The sequence below is a fragment of the Olea europaea genome, chromosome 13 (assembly GCF_002742605.1).
Source record: "Olea europaea var. sylvestris chromosome 13, O_europaea_v1, whole genome shotgun sequence".
Taxonomy (NCBI): Eukaryota; Viridiplantae; Streptophyta; class Magnoliopsida; order Lamiales; family Oleaceae; genus Olea; species Olea europaea.
Genome location: NC_036249.1, coordinates 1,964,165 through 1,982,326, shown reverse-complemented (window position 1 = coordinate 1,982,326; position 18,162 = coordinate 1,964,165). Strand labels below are relative to the sequence as shown.

The following is an 18,162-nucleotide window of genomic DNA, read 5'->3' as shown; positions in this document are numbered from 1 at the left end:
CAATTTACTTGAGCGAGACAGAAATTTGATTAAAAGCATACTAAGGTCCCGTTTGATTTTCATTTTTTTTTAAGAATAAGAATGAAAAATATAGTCGTTATAGAATTCACACATGATATAGAAAGTCAAATATGATGACTTGATGTAATGATAACGATCATATTTTTCATTTTTGTGATTAAGGAATGGAAATCTAAATTTATTAAGGTCACGAATAAATTATTATTGTATCGCACACATTGCGTTGCTTAGTTTATAATTTAGTTGAGTAGTGTAGTAGTACTAGCTAGCTTTGCAACAACTGGTTAGGTAGGTCATTGACTTTTAATAAATGCACATTATCACAAGGTAGAATTTATGTACGCGTGATGGATCATTTATTTTTTTAAAAATGACAGTCTAGTGAAGATATCATTCAAATAGATTATCAAAGCATGTGAATGTGATTGATCTAGAACTTCATATTTTTACCATGTTTTTCACCATAACAGTAAAGGGTAAAAACTCATTTCTTGAAAATTATTTGATTTTCTCCTACGTTACGTATGAGATTCAGCACTTAAAAAAATTGGAATAGATGGTACAATTTTTCGATAATATATTTATTTATTAATTAATGTAATTAATAAGAAATAATTTGTAATCTGGATGATATCATTATTAAACAGAATTGGAATTTTAACTGAAAAGCAGTAACAAAGTATTAAAATAATTAATAAACTGGATAATATCATTATTAAACAGAATTGAAATTTTAACTGAAAAGCGGTAACAAAGTAGTAAAATAATTAATGAACTGGATAATATCATTATTAAACAGGATTGGAATTTTTAACTGAAAAGAGGTAACAAAGTAGTAAAATAAATAAAATTCTGAAAAGTGCATTTACCCGAGAGATTTCGATTTCCAATAGTAGATACGCATTTTGTCAAACATACCTTTTTTCTTCACGCGTGCTCTATGATCCAAGGGCCGAAACCCCATCCGGATTACACGGAAAGTGTCCTTCTTTCCCCAATCCAACGGTTCTAATTCCCCTCCTTTGACTCCCCCTCACATTTCCCTATATTCTCCCACGCTGTTCCTGCGTTAAATTCACTCTCCCATAACCATTCTTTAACGCACACTCGTGTTTGCTTTATTTTTCAAGCAAAGAAAAGTTCTTCCTAATCTTGAAGCTTATCGCAAGAGCCCTCTTGGTTAATTCTTCAGTTTTTTTCTTTTGGGTATCCTCAAATTTCACTCTTATACTGTTTTTATTAGTTTCTTGGAAAATTTGCTTTATGAACATGATTTTATTTTTGAACATGCGTGTACAAATTGAGGGATCTTGGATAAATATGAATATTATGCCGTTGTTATGGGTATTTATACATGGAGGTTATTTATTTCGTTCTTGGAGAGAGATTTGCTTTTTATATGTGATTTTATTGTATTCTTCTTCTGCCTTTTTTTTTTCCACGGGTATTCACAAATCTCACTCTTTTACTGCCTTTGCTGTAGAATTTTCTATATGCGGAAATTTTTATGTGTCTATTGTCTTTGAGAGTCGGGGGTATAACAAATTATGAATCTTTGATGAGTATGAACATTACACATATTTATATCTGTATTGGTGTATTTATATATGAGGGTTATTTTAGTTTGTTGTTGAAGAGAAAGATTAGAATTTATTTAATATATACGATGGTTGATCTGTGAATATTGGTTCTTTTTTTATGGGTTTTGCCTTCGATTTTCTGGTACGTATGTCTTTTCTATATTCACAATTTAGACATTGTTTTTTACTCAATATCTTTGTGAAGTAATATTAAAATTTTTATTCCCTGCTTTTCTTGGTTTTCGACTTTTTTTATTGTACTTAAATTTGTTTTGAAGTTGCCTTAAGAATTAGCTTATTCTTAAGGATTTTCTGAAGTGTACTTATTCTTTCTTGTCTTTTTTAAAGGCTAGCCATTTGGTTGTTGATCTTCCTTTGTGCCTATGTTAATACGTGGTTCCAATTGTTTCACTTCAGAATAGGTTTGTGTTGAATCTGCAATCTGGGCTGAAGAAGTAGATAAACATGTCTTGGGCGTCTCGTTATTGCGGAAAGTGTGTGCGATTGGTCGCATTCTTTTGGGTTATTGTGTAATTTGATTTCATTTGGTGAGATTCCTTCCTCGTTCCTTTCAACTTTCTTTATTGTACTTAAATTTGTTTTGAAGTTGCCTTAAGAATTAGCTTATTCTTAAGGATTTTCTGAAGTGTACTTATTCTTTCTTGTCTTTTTTAAAGGCTAGCCATTTGGTTGTTGATTTTTTTTTTTTGTGCCTATGTTAATACGTGGTTCCAATTGTTTCACTTCAGAATAGGTTTGTGTTGAATCTGCAATCTGGGCTGAAGAAGTAGATAAACATGTCTTGGGCGTCTCGTTATTGTGGAAAGTGTGTGCGATTGGTCGCATTCTTTTGGGTTATTGTGTAATTTGATTTCATTTGGTGAGATTCCTTCCTCGTTCCTTTCACTCTTTCTCAGCTCTCAGTTAGTATGAATACTCTATTGAAAAAATTCACATGTTTATAATACACTATCCATTGTATCGAGAGGTAGACACCGAGATGTCATGCACCCATTGTTATGCCTAAGTCTCCCGATATATATGGGAAATGATCCACAACAATTGATTGGTGAATATGATAATGATAGGTCCCATGAATTTAATGATTCACCAATTAATTTATGTGCTATGTCACCAGTGCTTGTCACAGGTGCTACCGGTGCCCATTATATATATATATATATTGAAATTTGGTTCAAATGTTCAACATCACACAAAGGGGTACTTCAATAAAAAAAAAAGGGGCAGTGTGTTAAATTGATTTAGATAAACACTGAAGTTTGTGCAAGATTTAAAGTTAGGATATAGCGTGTTCTAATATAATCTGAACGTTGTTTTTTGTTAACTTCTATGATTTGTTGCCAAATCTGGAGGTTGATAATTTAAATTATATGATTTTTTACCCTTTTCACCTGTCAATAACAATTCTAATGTGGGAATATTTTGCAGGTGTCTTTTCCAGTGGTGAAATTTCTATTTACTTCTATAGTGATCTACTTAATTTTGGTTGGAGTAGTGAGAATGTACATTGCAGTTACCCAAAGGAAACATCGTAAAGTAAAGGAAGTTGGAAAATTTAAGATGAATGTTGGAGCTATTGCTTTCTACCAATTGATGCAAGTTCGCCAGGTAAGTGTGCTGCCTGTTTGCAGTTATTTTGTTGTGCTTTAATCTCAGTTTGGGATCAAATTAATAAGTAATTATTTTTATGAAAATTTTGTTTCTATTATGTTACTTTTTTTTTTTTTTTTTTTTTTTTGGTTTTTGGGGGGAAATTTTTTTTTTTTTTTTTTTTGGGGTTTTTTTATTTTAAAATTTTCATTTTCATGGGGTTTATTAATTTCAAGATATTATTTGATAAGCTAGCTTATGAATATCTTTTGCTTACAGGCTGAATATTTCCGTCAGTTGCTTAAACCTGTTACGTAGTCTTGTTTGGTAATCACCTTGTAAGACTGGGATTGGTGGCCTTCTCCTTTGGTATTGGTTGTGTTGAAATTTTTCGAATTAGCATTGAACGCAAAAACTATTGAACGAACCAGATAGCTCTCTTTCACGATGATGGATACAACTTAGTTGTACCACAAACATATTTTTTACTTAATTTATTACCGTAAAACTTTCGTCCAATTTGAAATCGAAGAGAACCCTTTTGAAAGCTGCAGACTTGTATATCAGTGAAGTTGTTAACTGTTCCAAATGCATAGTGACCGGAAGTATTTCCCTCAAAATCCCATCCTTCCTCTTCCTGATCAAGTGGGTGGTTGCTACAAGAGCAAGACCCCTATTGCATCCATCTTTGGTGGAACAATTCTGCCCTCAGGTATAAAACCTTCTAGGCCCTTACATGGTGTTGACTTTCAGACCTCTGAGGCATGCCCGAGGAATTTTATAATCTTTGACCAAACGAATAACAGAAGCCAAATCACGTTCCATCCCGAGATTGATTCTAAGTTTCTTCATCCTGATTTTGGTGGGGTTGGTGTGTCTAACTGCCTAGACAACGTTGGTTGGAAGGATAAGAAAGAAGACGAAGAAATAACTTCTTTTAAAGAAGATTCTGATGATATCGATGCTCTATTGAGCACAGAATATGATGAAACTGAAGAATACGAAGATGATGAGGTGAGCACAGCACGAATGGATGCAAATTATGAGAGCGATTCCTCAGATTCATGTTCTAATTATGAATCTGTGTCTAGAAAGAGGAGGTCACCTCCTTCTGAGAAGTCTTCTAATGACATGAAACGTCAGAAAATGAGGAAAATGGTGAAGGCATTAGGAGGTATTGTTCCCGGTGCCAACCGGATGAGCACTGTAGCTGTTCTTGATGAAGCTGTTAAGTACCTGAAGTCTCTCAGGGTTGAAGTGCAGGAGATGGGAGCTGGAAATTTGACAAAATATGCTTGAGCAACATATTCCCTGCAGCAATGAAGAATGCAATCGTTTTAGTCACCAGATCAGTTAGTTTCGTAAAGCCATGAACTCTGAGTTGATGTACCCTAACAAAGCCTGGGATATCTTGTATCTACACATCTGGTTGTGTTAGAAGTCTAATAATGCTTAGTTTCCCGCAGACATTCTGGCTTCGTGGTGCCAACCGGATGAGCACTGTAGCTGTTCTTGATGAAGCTGTTAAGTACCTGAAGTCTCTCAGGGTTGAAGTGCAGGAGATGGGAGCTGGAAATTCGACAAAATATGCTTGAGCAACATATTCCCTTCAGCAATGAAGAATGCATTCGTTTTAGTCACCAGATCAGTTAGTTTCGTAAAGCCTGGGATATCTTGTATCTACACATCTGGTTGTGTTAGAAGTCTAATAATGCTTAGTTTCCCGCAGACATTCTGGCTTCGAGGGTTTTCTACGTATGTGAACAGAATGAATGTAAAATGGTCCCAGGTATTATGGACGATAGTTAATTTGTATTGGGCTTAATCTGTTTCCGTCTCTGTACTATGACCTGTTTCTTACTTGTTTGTTCCATTATTATGTTAAACATTATAACAATAGATGAGTGATTCTGAGTGTTTTCTTTCCCTGCTTTGTGTCCTTTTTTCTTTTACACGCATACACGCATATGTATCTTATTTTTCGTTGCATATGTGATGCTGGATTAGATGTCCACTATGGTTAATAGGATGCTATTCTGCCCGTTTGATAAATTGGTCCGACTTTATTTTTTAAATATATATTTTATTGAATTCATTATTTTTATCAGATTCTGTGGGATCCATTAGCTTTTGTAATCTCAAAAACTTTGTCAATTAAGGGCAATGTAATAATCTTTTACTTTATATTGCCTTATTATTTACATTTTCTTTCAAAATTTTACATACATTACCCTTGCTAGAAACTATGATTTTAACCTACACGTTCATGGACCAAAAATTAAAAAAAATATAAAATAAAATAAAATAAAATTTAAGAGAATTTTTAATCCTTATGATTCAAAAGGGATTTGTTTCATTTGCAAAACCATGATTTTGTTAAATAGATGGATGGAATTATGGAAAGCAACAGAAGATAATCTATTTTTGACACGAGAAGCATGCGAAACTGAAAGTCGCAAGGCTCTCTCTTATTTTCTCGAGCTTCAGAATTGTGGCAAATGAACTCTTAAATATGAAAACGAGCTATCAGCACAGATTAAAAGAGAATATGCATACAATCGGCGTTCTATACTAGTTTGTGTCTGGATTCCCATTAAATTTTTTTCGACTTTACAATCATTTTCTGTGACAAGCAACTCTTCGGAGAGATGGGCTTTGTCTTGAATAAACCAAACACCCGTGTGGGATATGGGGGCGCTTCTAGAGGATATCCATCAGAATGGGGCTGATTTCAATGAAATGCCACCACCCAAGAATCATCAAAATATCCATCCAATCCATTTGACATTTTCTGCCAATTTGCATTTACAGACAGATCTGGAAGGGCTATATGCAAACCGCTTTTGGGGCACACAGTACTTATTTTTACCTTAATCTTCAAGTTGACCATATACAGCCATGAAGGTGCCCTTTCCGAGTTAAATCAAAGTCTTTATTGCTGGTCTAAAATTTATTTATTTTCCTACATACATATCCACGTGACTCCTTTGTAAATTTGAGACTTATTTTGGACCTGGGAACATTTAGATTGTCTTAATACGGTAGATGGGCTAGAGGATTTTTTACACATTCATAATAGGTTACAATCTATTTTGGTGGAGGCTGTGGACTAGCAAGTTGATTTTGTGGACTTTCACGAATATTTCGGCAAGATACATTGGCCGTAGTTGGTGTTAAGAAAGAGAAATGAATTAAAATCATGATTGTATAGTTCTGTTTTTCTATATAATTCACTTTTAGCGCTTTTTTACTATCCAACTAAAAGTCATTATTGCAGTGCTTTGTTCGTATGTCTTCCCTGTTGATAGAGATATAGTAATGGACATTATATATTTCTGCTAAACCTATGTGAAAATCCATACTGAAGCTATATATGCAATATCGATTGTGTCTATAGAAGCAATGGTGTTTCGAAGAGTTGCATTCGCAGTTTTCATATGTTTCACTTGCCTATTTGGGATTCTTTCTGCAGAAATGGACTTGAAAGTTGAGGTGGAAGCTTTAAAAGCATTCAAAAACTCAATCACCAATGGGTGAAATATCTCCACTTCTAGGGAACCTTTCCAGCCTTCAGGTTCTTGATCTAACTCTGAATTTTTTCTCAGGAAAAAGCCCACCTGAATTGGGATCATGCAAACAGCTTACTCTATTAGTCCTTTATCAGAACTATCTTACCAGTTCTATTCCAGCAGAACTCGGAATTCTGAAAAATTTGCAGACAATAGACTTTGGAATCAATTTCTTGAATGGAAGCAACCCTGATAGCTTGTGCAACTGCACGGATTTATTACAACTCGGCCTCATATACAACAATCTCATAACAATTCGGAAGGTTCCATACCTTCTTCTATTGGTAAATTGAAGTCATTACAAGCTCTAGATTTAAGTAACAACTGACCATCTGGAAAAATTCCTCAAATTGGAAATATGTCAAATTTGGAAATGCTTCAATTGCATTTCAACTTTCATTCTGGAAAAATCCCTTCTGAACTTGGCTATTGTACGAAGTTAACCTTGCTCAACATATATAGCAATCAGTTCGCCGGTGGCATCCCCCCTGGAACTGGGAAATTTGGTCAACTTAGAGGCCTTGAGGCTGTACAATAACAAGTTGAACACCACAATTCCACTTTCATTGTTTAAGATGAAATCTCTTTAACTCATTTGGGACTCTCCCGGAATGCGTTGGTTGGTAATATACCTTCTGAAATCGGCTCTTTGAGTACACTGGAAGTGCTGACTCTCCATTCAAATAGGTTCACCAATGAGAACCTTCAACGATTACAAACTTGTGGAACTTGACATATTTGTCCATAGGCTTCAATTCACTGACAGGGCCACTTCCAAAAGATACTGGATTCTTGTACAACTTGAAGAATTTAACCTTGAATGAAAATCTCCTCGAGGGATGCATTCCATCTAGTATTATCAATTGTACATGTCTTCTTGTGATAACTTTGACGAGTAATAGATTTACTGGAAAAATACCTGAGGAATTGGGGCAATTGTTGAATCTTAGGTATTTATCCTTAGGGAACAATAAATTCTCAGGTAACATACCTGATGACCTCTTCAACTGCTCAAAGCTTGAACTACTAGACCTAAGCCAAAACAACTTTAGAGGTACCCTCAACGCAAACATTGGCAGACTGGTGAGTCTCAGAATTCTGCGCTAACGTGATAATTCATTATTCGGGCCAATCCCAAGTGAGATCGGTAATCTAAGTCAACTGATAGATTTGGTGATTCACAGAAACAGATTCTCAGGTCCAGATCGTCCAGAACTTTCAAAACTTAAACTCCTCCAGCCCCTTGCACTGAATGGCAATGAGCTAGAAGGATTAATCCCAGAAAATCTGTCTGAGCTCAAACAACTTACTGATCCCCAGTTACAGAACAATAAATTTGTTGGTCCAATTGCACGTGCTATTTCCAAACTTGAATCATTGTCTTACTTGGATCTCAGCGGAAACAAGCTTAACGGGACAATGCCAAATAGTTTAGCACGGCTTAACAATATTGATGGATCTGTTCCAGGGTCACTGATTGCAAGTGTGAAGAATTTGCAAATCTCCCTTAATCTCTCATACAATTTCATGGACAAGACAATCCCAGACGAGATTATCATGTTGAAAATGGTAAAAGTTACTGGCTTGTCAAACAATAATTTGTCTGGAAGCATTCCCAGAGCACTAAAGGGCTGCAGAAATTTGATCTCCCTAGATCTTTCAGGGAACAATCTCTCTAGCCAAGTTCCCCACGAAATTTTTCCTCTACTTAGTGAACTTGTGAACCTGAACCTTTCCAGGAATCAGTTGAATGGTGCACTTCCTGAAAATTTGGCAAGTCCAAGGCATCTTTCGTCCCTTGATCTGTCCCAAAGCAAGTTTGAGGGCATCATTCCCAAAAGCTTGGACAATATTTTCAGTTTGAAATTTCTCAATACTCTTTCAATCTGCTTGAAGGCCATGTTCATGAAGCTGGTGTATTTGGTAAAACATTTTCAACTAGTTTACGAGGAAATCCAGCTCTTTGTGGAACAGAAATTTTCAAGTCGTGTAGCACCAGGAATAATCTGAAAAGTTTCATCTCGGAAAGAAGACATTGTTCATCTTTTCAGCACTTGGTTGTGTATTTATCTTTATTATTATGCTGTTGACAATTTAAGCTTTACACGATAAGATCAAGAAGCAGAAAACCGAAAAACTTGAGAATCCAAAGCTGGAGTTCACGACAGCATTGACCCTCAAAAGATTTAGTCCAAAGGATTTAGAGGTCGCTACAAATTTCTTCAGTGAGAATAATGTTATTGGTGCAAGCAGTATAAGCACTGTGTTCAAGGGTACATTGGAAGATGGACGGGCAATTGCCGTGAAGAAACTGAATTTACACCAGTTCTTGTAAGTTTCTGAGAAATGCTTCAACAGGGAAGTCAAGATTTTGGTCCAACTGCGGCACAAGAATTTGGTTAAGGTGCTCGGCTATGCTTGGGAGAGTCGTAAGCTTAGAGCATTAGTTTTGGAATTCATGGAAAATGGTAACTTCGAAAAAATTATTCCTGACTCAGCAAAGGACAATCCCAGTTGGACACTAATAGAGAGGATCGATGCTTTAGTTTCCATTACCAGTGGGTTGCTGTACTTGCACTCCGGTTATGATTTACCCATAGTGCACTGTGACTTGAAGCCTTCTAATATTCTTTTGGATGTTAAGATGGAAGCACACTTGGGCAAAGATGCTTGGAATTCACCTGGAGGATGGAAGCAGCATCTCGTCAGAATCAGCATTTGAATGGACTATTGGCTACAAGGCCCCAGGTAATGCTTTCCAGTCCTTCATCAGAAAAATTTATGGCATGTCTTAGTAATTCACACGAGGTGTTCTAGTAAGATTTTCTAGTTTTCCAAGTTCAAATGATTTCTGTAAAAATATGTTGGTACTAGCACTATGAAAATTCAAGAATATAATAGACAACTAAATCATATTTCGTGTGTGGGACAAACATTTCGTTCTCATTCTTACATGCCCTTCTCTGATGCTGGACCTATCTTATAAGTTACATGCTTTTCTATGTATCAGAATTTGCATACATGAGGAAAGTAACAATAAAATTGGACATTTTCAGCTTCGGTATGATAGTGATGGAGCTGATCACAGCAAAAAGGCCAACGGGATTTACAGAAAAAGGATTGCTAATTACCTTGTCTCAACTTGTGCAGAAAGCACTTGCATATGGAATCAATGGCCTACTTCAAATCGTGCATCCTCGTTTAGTGTCTTGTGCTACCAAGAAGCAAGAGGTACTAGAAGGGCTTCTCCATTTAGCGTTGTCCTGCACCAGCCCAGATCCTGAGAATCAATCTGACATGGAATCCGTATTATCTTTCCTGTTAAAGCTGCGTAAAATGATGTGAACTTCCTGCGGTGATTACCTTATCATTTAAACTTAGCCTCATAATGCAACAATCCCGCAATGGCAGCATCCTAGCTGCTTGCTTGTTTTCGAATACAAGGATAGTGAAGAAATAAACAAGTACAATACAATTTATCAGTGAAGCTTAGCCTAAATTATGTTCTGTATCTAAATTTAATTGAAGAATGGATATTGTATTCTGGTTTACACTCTTGGCAGTTGTAAACAAGATATTTTCCTATTAAAAATCATTTAAATTTCAAATTTCTCAATGCATTCGTGTTTTACAACACGAGATTTTTATTTTTATTTTTCGTTTTTACTTTGGTTTTTCCTTTCCTACAACAAATAATTGTAACTTTATGGCCTTGAAGTGCTGATTTCCAGTAATCCAGACTCCTTTGACAGCTTCAAATTCAGAAGGCAAGGATATAAACAATTTGATACAAACAGAAGACGATATAAAATACGATAATTGAGTACTCTCATTCCCCTTTCTATTTATCTAAATCGCCATCAATTTAACTAGTTCGATCTGTGCCTCAGCATTTTCAAATATTAAAAATCTGCATCACACAGATATTCATTCTGAAATTGGTACTCAATGATGCAAAAAAACACACTTTTTATTAGAACAAACCAATATACATTGATATTTCCCACACCACACAAATTATGATTCAGCTGGATTCTCGCGCTCACTTGCCGGGAACAAAGTTTGTGGCATATGCCCAAGCATTGTTGTTAACGGGGTCTGCTAGGTGGTCAGCAAGGTTTTCCAGAGGACCCTTTCCAGTTACAATAGCTTGAACAAAGAAACCAAACATAGAGAACATGGCCAATCTTCCATTCTTGATTTCCTTAACCTTGAGCTCAGCGAAAGCTTCAGGGTCATCAGCAAGACCCAATGGATCGAAACTGCCACCAGGGTAAAGTGGGTCGACTACTTCACCAAGTGGCCCTCCAGCTACACGGTAGCCCTCAACAGCTCCCATCAAGATGACCTGGCAAGCCCAGATGGCTAAAATGCTCTGTGCATGGATCAAGCTTGGGTTGCCCAAGTAGTCAAGTCCACCCTCACTAAAGATCTGGGATCCAGCCTTGAACCACACGGCTTCACCGAACTTAACTCCATTACGAGCCAAGAGTTCAGGGAAAACACATCCAAGGGCTCCAAGCATAGCCCATCTGCAGTGGATCACCTCAAGTTCACGGTTCTTGGCGAATGTCTCGGGGTCAGCTGAGAGTCCAGCAGTGTCCCAACCATAGTCACCAGGGAACTCACCAGTGAGATAGCTTGGTGGCTCACCAGAGAATGGACCCAAGTACTTGACCCGGTCAGGGCCGTACCATGGACTGCCAGATGAAACGGACTTGGTAGCTTTCCTCATGGAGACTCTTCCATTACCGGTGATCTGAGGAACCGACGGTGAAAGCTTAACTGCCTTCCCGGCAAAAGATGGGGAAGAAAGAGCCATTGTCGATGCAGCCATTGCAGACTAAATTAAACAGAAAGCTACACTGTGATCAATGAAAAATTGTTCGGTATATTTGGCTTGCGTTTCATGGTCATCCCAGTAAAGGAATTTATATGAAAAGGGCAGCCAAGGTCCTGATCTAAAGAAATCATTATCTGAATTTTCATTGGTGGGTGACATTTTGATAGCTCGACGTTACACATCCATATGGCAACCTCTAGCACCACTAACCATTGTCGGATATATTAGGTCAACAAAATCTAATCCATTGTGTAAGACCTTCATTCTGACCAATTAAGGATTGCCATTTGTGACATTGGATATGCATTAATATCTTTATTTTAAAAGATGCATGAATTAGGAGTTTAGGATCATTAATGTAGATGGGTAGAGATATCCTTAAATTCAAGTTCCCTTTGAATACGAAAAAAGAAAAAAAAAAAAAAAGATTAAGAAAAAGGAACACAAAAAAAAAAAAAAAAAAAAAAAAAGGGAAAAAAAAAAAAAAAAAATTTAAAAAAACCCAAAAAAAAAAAAAAAAAAAAAGGATGGGAAAGAAAAAATATAAAATCTTGAAAATACGCTAAAAGATAATCTCTTTAATAGTGTCAGTAAATTCAAATGAACATGTTTCCTGTAAATATTGAAGCGTGACGAACACATTCTTACATTACCATTTTTTACAATTACTCCCTTTAATTGGATTCTTGCCTAGTTTTGATGATCTAATCCATCATTTCTTGGTGCACTAAAGAAGTTGTTACTTTTGATAATACCAATATGTTATACATATAGAGATAAACCAAACATTTAAGCCTTGTTTGTGCCCGTTTAATTTCAAAAAGTGTATTATGAAATAGTTGAAATGTGTGGTTAAAAAGAATGATTTTTTATTTATTTATATGTGATATTATTTTAATGAAGAATATGTGGTTGAAAATGAATACCATAAGAAAAGTAATGTGGTAGAATGTAATAGAATGATTGACTAACAAAAGCTTAGTTACGTATATAAGTTGGAAGTATTTTAGATTGAGTCGCACCCTAACTATGTTTATGTTATGGTAGTTTAAGGTTGATTGAACTGATGCAATAGTGACTTGATCGTTTGAAGAGAGACAATGATTGTTTGCGCGATATTTTTAGTCATATCTGTCATGAATACTATGGAAAAATCCTCTAGAATGTATAGACTGTAACTCTAATTTTAAATGCTAATGTAGAAATACGGAGCCTAGTACTAACATATCTTAATTCTTAAGAAAGTATTAGGGATGCCAGTTGAACAGAATTGCAAAAAATGGATAATCTTGAATCTTGAAATTCAATGAAATACGGAATCATAAAGGTTCACATTCATCAATAACATCTTAAACCATGGGCCTATTGGCGTATCTGGGCCTGGGCTACAACCCGTGCCAGCTGCAGCCCAGATCCAATTTTTAGTCCAACTTTTTTCATGGAAAAACTTCATATCTCAAGTATTACAAATAGGCAATTCAATATCAGATAATAAATTTACAATTCCAAAAGACAGGTGATAAATAAATAACTAAATATAATCTTTTTAATTAAATATATTAAGATCACAATTATACAATTAACGATCACATCTACGTACTTATAGGCCACAACTTATTTTTTGATCACATATTATCAAATTAATTGGTCACAAATTAATTCTTGATCACAAATAAAAAAATATTATAAGTCATAATTTATTTGTTGTTCATAAATCACAAATTTTATGGATTTCATCTTATTTAATGGTCATAAATTTTCAAATTAATTAGTCACAAGTTACTTCTCAGTCACAAATTATCGAATTTTTAGTTTGCAAGTTTCAAATTAACCAAATATTTGGTCACCGACACCAAACAGTTCACCCTACTCCAGATCCTACCACCTTAACCACCAACCTTCTACCAAACAATCAATATTTCAAAAACTTCTTTTATGGGTCTCATAACTTTTCAATTACACATTTAAAAAACTTTTATCACAATCTACTAAAAAATTTAATTTTAATCACTACCAAACATCTTTTTAATACGAACCCGTGGTCCTATTAGCCCAAACCAGTAACAAAAACCCAAAATGAATATTTTAAAACCCGCCCTAGCCCAATTCCCAAACCCAAACATTTTTATTCCACTCCGTCTCCAATTCTCTCTTCGTCGTGTGTTTCTGTGTCTCTACTGCATCTCTCCGCATCTCCTACTCTCGTCTATGTCCAGCCGATTGCTATAATTCAATTGGGCAGAACTATTTTAGTATGTTTTCTTACTCTTGGATACCGAAGCTTTCTTAATTTTTTAATTGGGTCTTTGTAAATTCATAGATATATTTGGACGTTAATAGTACTTGTTAATTATTATGTTCTTTATCTTTATTGGTCAAATTCTAAGATTATTGCAAATTTCGATCTCAGATTTTGTTTGAATAATCCCTGCTTTTCAGAAATTTTAGCTAAGAAGTTTTCTTCTTTTTGTTTGAATATTCTTGTAATAAACCAAATTGAAGGTTTCTTTTGGCTTCTTCTTTTTTTCTGATTCAAATAGCAATCAAGCAAATTTTTTAATGGTGCTTGTCGGTGGAATATAACAATGAATAAGGAGCTATCACATTAACATGTTGAGCTTTGAACCCTTCAGATAGTTTGTTTGGGTTTATGAAAATCATTCTTTTTCTCTTTGAGAAGAACACATGAAATGACGAATTACCAAAAAATTGGTGCATACACCAAAAAATTGAAGAATTATGTAGGTGAACATCTTTGTGTACATTCCGTTGTATTTCAATAAGTGTTGGGTGGAAAGTGTGTTTTTATAAACTGTCCAATCATGTATCATCAAGTTGCATAATGTAAAATATGATGCATAGGTAGCATGATTGACAATTGAAAACTTCAGCTTTCGGTTCAGTAAACATAGTATCCCTGTTATTTCAAACTTTTTCAAAATCAGTGCTAATGCTAATTAAGAACTTTTATTTGTTTTGAACTTGTATTTATTATTTAGTAATATTAAATAAAATGAAATTCTAAAAGACATAGAAAGGACATTATACTTGACTTCTAACTAATTAAAATAATTAACTAGCCTAACAGACACGAGAGTTAAGATAATATCTCTTGCGTCCTCGTAACACTTCGTGTCATACATTCAAAGTGCATTTGTGATCTTGGCCCATTTTAATCCAAGGAGTTGGAGAGGCCTTTATCTGTAGCAGACTGCTTAGGCCCATAATATTGGAAAAAACTTAAGAACGCGTTTTCCTCTTTCATTGTGAGAAATCTGTATAAAATATTACCCAGATTGTATGAAAACTGAATTTAAGTGAAGTTTTGAATCAAAAATTGAAGAAAATTCATGATGTTTCAAAGGGGGAAGCGATGGATTGAAGACCCAAATGAAGAATAAGAATCAAAAGTATGTCAACTCAACTCAATATTTTGATATTTTGCTCTTTATATTTCTAATTATCAAATATTTACTTGTAAATTTTAGTTCTTATTTTGAGATATTTGTGGAAAGGCTGGATATTTAAATCACATATTTTAATTGACCATCAACTCCTATTAGGGTTTATGCTAATGATTTGTGTAATTTAATGTAGGAGGCTGAAATATTGAAAACTTCTTGCAATGGATTATAGCAATTGCTGTTTCTTGTCCAACATGGATTTCCCAATTGTTTTTCTCCTCCTGGTTGTTGGTATCATCACCTTAATTATAGTTCGCGTTATTTATGTTTTATACCACAGCCGCAAACCACTTTATACTCGATCACCAGGACCCCTCAGTACATTAATTGTTCTGGGATCAGGTATAGAAAGTAGCCTGTTTCTTTATTTTTCATGTTTCAAGTGTGATCCGGCCTTTGCACAGAAGTTGGTTGAACAATCAGTTTACCCTAAACTAGATCGCTTATCTTCCAATTCAGAGCCCCCATTCCAGGCAACTGGAGACAATATTTGATCTTGCATATAAATGTTGGTGTTATTTGATCCTAATGTAGGTGGGCATACGGCAGAGATGCTAAATTTGTTAGCAGTGTTGCAGAAAGAAAGGTTTAAGCCAAGATATTATGTTGCTGCAGCAACTGATAATATGAGTCTTCAAAAGGCCCGTGTTCTCGAGGATTCCTTGGTGGATGAGGTATGTAATGTCCTATATTCTTGGGCATGTGTGGATCTAGGCATCTCAGATACGTGAATTATTAAATTTAGGAGTCTGCAATGGATGCCTGGACAGGGAATCCAGGGATAGCATGCTAATATTAGGATACCTAAAGTAGTACAACAAAAATTTGATAGTGGAAAAAGTGAAAATAGTACAATATCAAAAAGTTATTTTTTTTGTTAAACTGGAAAATGGTATTCTAGGTCAGAGGATGCATGATATGCAATGTCCAGATTTCTTCTGCTAGTTTATGGAATTCAAGAATAAAAAATGAATCCCTCCTTGGATCTTGAACAATGAACAAACATGATAATTTTAAAACTCAAGAATTCAAGACACAATTATATGGTTTGATCTCAAAGGATCCATCCATGGGGTGAATACACAGTTTATTAATTGAGAATGCCGGCAAGATGATATTTTAACCGCAGTAGGACTTTCTCTCCAAGAATCTATCATACTTAGCTCTTTATTGAGAAACGCTATAATTCTGGATTGATTATCATAGATGAATTGCAATGAAAGTATGTATAAGCTCTGTTTTTTACCTTACAGTTTACCAGCCTTTCAAAACCAAGATTTTAAATGCAACAGAAAAGAATGGATCATTTTCTGTCACATCTTCTCGCAAGTTCAAGCTGTCAGGGCGAGCCTTTTCAGTGTACTCTAGTTTTTTGTTAATAAATTTTGAATGTATCTTATATCTTACATATCAGGGAGTCAAATCTGCATTTGAAGGTCAGTGGTACTGATGGTGTCATGTTTCTGTAGATGCCCAGGTATTATTGTTTTGTCCTTTATGTTGCTTTTCTTGTTTTAGGCAGGTGTCGACGAGGTAGGACCTGCTCATTTCGTGCAAATATATAGGAGCAGAGAGGTTGGTCAATCGTACATAACTTCTATCGGAACAACATTGATTGCAATAGTGCATGCATTGTGGCTAATGGTTAAGATGCGGCCCCAAGTGGTATTGTGACAGTCCTTTATGTTGTTTTAATTTTATTTCCTTTATATCAATACTTACTGCTACATTCTTTTCCCAGATTTTGTGCAACGGCCCTGGAACTTGTATACCCCTATGTGCAATTGCATTTCTTTTCAAGGTTTGAATGCAACAATTTCATTGTCCATTTTATTTCTTAGTTCTTAGAGGCCATTACACATTGCAAAAATTAATTCTCTGACTGACTCCCTTAAGATTGGGAATAGCCCATTATAATTTTTTTTAATTAAATAAATTCTAAATGCATCTTTCAGGTTCTCGGGATTAGATGGTCATTCATCTTCTATGTTGAAAGCATAGCTAGAGTGAGGAAGCTATCTTTGAGTGGCTTGCTTCTTTACAAACTACACATGGCTGATCAGTTATTTGTGCAATGGCCACAGCTAAAAATGAAGTACCCTCGAGCTAATTATGTGGGCTGTCTTATGTAGCAGATTCACTTTATGCACCTGCTGTTACGTGAGTCAAGCTAGCTTCTGTTCTTCTGTATCTTAGCTTAATGTTTTGCTCCATAGAAGGAATTAATTATTATTCATAAGTTATCAACACATCCAATAGTTAAATATAATTTTTTGAGACATTAGTTTCATTTCGGACAAGTTAGTTATTTAACTGAGACAAAATTATAACAGTTACTATATCTAGACATTGATTAGTGAAACCTTTTCATTGCTGATTTTGCATGAAGAACTGAATTTTCACGAATTAGAATGGATGGAGTTCAGAATGGTGCATGCTGATACTTGTAATATATGCTGTTCTTTTCTACCAAAATTAGGAACGATAATTTTTTGATTGAACTTCTCTGTATCATTGACTACTTTGTTAAAAGATTTTTGCCACATTTATGGTGTGCTTGGTGAGGTAGACGAGAATACTGGAAAATTTGTGAAGCAAAACGAGCTAAAATTATCTAGAATACTACTCAGTCTTGAATAGTACTGCATACAAACACACAGCCAAATATGAATAATTCATTTCCTTTCAAAAAGGGAGATTTCAGGCTCTCTGTGTACATTTATGCTGTCAGTCTTGGACTTCAAAGCATCAATATACTGCTGATATGTAGAGGATACACACCCTCAAATAGCCAACAGCATGGCAACAACTTCCACTCAAGTCATTTTATCCTGGAAGACTGTAACTGCTAGAACTGGAACAAGTGGCACATTTAGAGCACTAATGACATTGGCGAAAAGAGACGACACTGTCAAAATCAATGCCATGAGACCAATTAGCATTATCTGTCCTGACAATGCTGTCCAAACCAAAGTCATGACATAGGATGTTTTCCCCAGTTCAAATCTCTCCATTTCTGCTTCCAAACTTTTCCACTGGCAAAAAGGCCGACTAGAATGGTGCAAGTTGCCACA

The 18,162-nt window shown here is 35.3% G+C and overlaps 4 protein-coding genes and 1 pseudogene across 10 annotated transcripts in view; 4 read left to right on the top strand and 1 right to left on the bottom strand.

The window, feature by feature from the left end:
* LOC111408286 (beta-xylosidase/alpha-L-arabinofuranosidase 2-like) overlaps nt 1–3,530 on the top strand; it is a 7,096-nt gene extending 3,566 nt beyond the window's left edge. The window contains exons 7-12 of the mRNA XM_023038062.1: nt 1,505–1,618; nt 2,024–2,095; nt 2,356–2,427; nt 2,740–2,751; nt 3,051–3,230; nt 3,492–3,530. Coding sequence (XP_022893830.1) covers nt 1,505–1,618; nt 2,024–2,095; nt 2,356–2,427; nt 2,740–2,751; nt 3,051–3,230; nt 3,492–3,530 — 489 coding nt within the window. The remainder of the gene's footprint in view (nt 1–1,504; nt 1,619–2,023; nt 2,096–2,355; nt 2,428–2,739; nt 2,752–3,050; nt 3,231–3,491) is intronic.
* On the top strand, nt 1,076–5,139 carry LOC111407244 (transcription factor bHLH144-like). Of its 2 annotated transcripts, none has more exons than XM_023036613.1 (5): nt 1,076–1,227; nt 2,019–2,149; nt 3,051–3,230; nt 3,492–4,398; nt 4,695–5,139. In XM_023036613.1, the coding sequence occupies exons 4-5, from the start codon at nt 3,801–3,803 to the stop codon at nt 4,805–4,807; spliced, it is 711 nt and encodes a 236-aa protein (XP_022892381.1). In that variant the 5' UTR covers nt 1,076–1,227; nt 2,019–2,149; nt 3,051–3,230; nt 3,492–3,800; the 3' UTR covers nt 4,808–5,139. The 2 variants fall into 2 exon arrangements, with proteins under 2 accessions (XP_022892381.1, XP_022892382.1); XM_023036614.1 differs by lacking the exon at nt 2,019–2,149 and adding an exon at nt 2,351–2,481 and having other exon boundaries at nt 1,083–1,227.
* A 414-nt stretch (nt 5,140–5,553) lies between these two features.
* LOC111408285 lies at nt 5,554–10,065 on the top strand (annotated as a pseudogene).
* A 608-nt stretch (nt 10,066–10,673) lies between these two features.
* LOC111407242 (chlorophyll a-b binding protein of LHCII type 1) lies at nt 10,674–11,696 on the bottom strand. The gene has a single exon (XM_023036606.1). It carries the CDS (start codon nt 11,616–11,618, stop codon nt 10,824–10,826), a length of 795 nt encoding a protein of 264 aa, XP_022892374.1. The 5' UTR covers nt 11,619–11,696; the 3' UTR covers nt 10,674–10,823.
* Nucleotides 11,697–13,732: 2,036 nt separating this feature from the next.
* Nucleotides 13,733–17,523, top strand: LOC111407243 (UDP-N-acetylglucosamine transferase subunit ALG14 homolog). Of its 6 annotated transcripts, none has more exons than XM_023036611.1 (8): nt 13,734–13,876; nt 14,989–15,034; nt 15,222–15,319; nt 15,623–15,762; nt 16,503–16,524; nt 16,611–16,753; nt 16,830–16,889; nt 17,044–17,523. In XM_023036611.1, the coding sequence occupies exons 3-8, from the start codon at nt 15,250–15,252 to the stop codon at nt 17,218–17,220; spliced, it is 612 nt and encodes a 203-aa protein (XP_022892379.1). In that variant the 5' UTR covers nt 13,734–13,876; nt 14,989–15,034; nt 15,222–15,249; the 3' UTR covers nt 17,221–17,523. The 6 variants fall into 6 exon arrangements, with proteins under 6 accessions (XP_022892380.1, XP_022892377.1, XP_022892379.1 ...); XM_023036607.1 differs by having other exon boundaries at nt 15,222–15,430; XM_023036612.1 differs by lacking the exon at nt 14,989–15,034 and having other exon boundaries at nt 13,733–13,876.
* Nucleotides 17,524–18,162: the final 639 nt, after the last annotated feature.

Bases quoted from the DNA above. Each gene is read 5' to 3' on its own strand.
- LOC111407242 (XM_023036606.1), bottom strand. From the start codon at position 11,618: ATGGCTGCATCGACAATGGCTCTTTCTTCCCCATCTTTTGCCGGGAAG.
- LOC111407243 (XM_023036609.1), top strand. From the start codon at position 15,250: ATGGATTATAGCAATTGCTGTTTCTTGTCCAACATGGATTTCCCAATT. The intron at 15,763-16,502 runs GTATGTAATGTC...CTTACATATCAG, and splicing joins AGGATTCCTTGGTGGATGAG to GGAGTCAAATCTGCATTTGA. The intron at 16,525-16,610 runs GTCAGTGGTACT...TGTTTTAGGCAG, and splicing joins AGTCAAATCTGCATTTGAAG to GTGTCGACGAGGTAGGACCT.
- LOC111407244 (XM_023036613.1), top strand. From the start codon at position 3,801: ATGCATAGTGACCGGAAGTATTTCCCTCAAAATCCCATCCTTCCTCTT. The intron at 4,399-4,694 runs GTGCCAACCGGA...TCTGGCTTCGTG, and splicing joins ATTAGGAGGTATTGTTCCCG to GTGCCAACCGGATGAGCACT.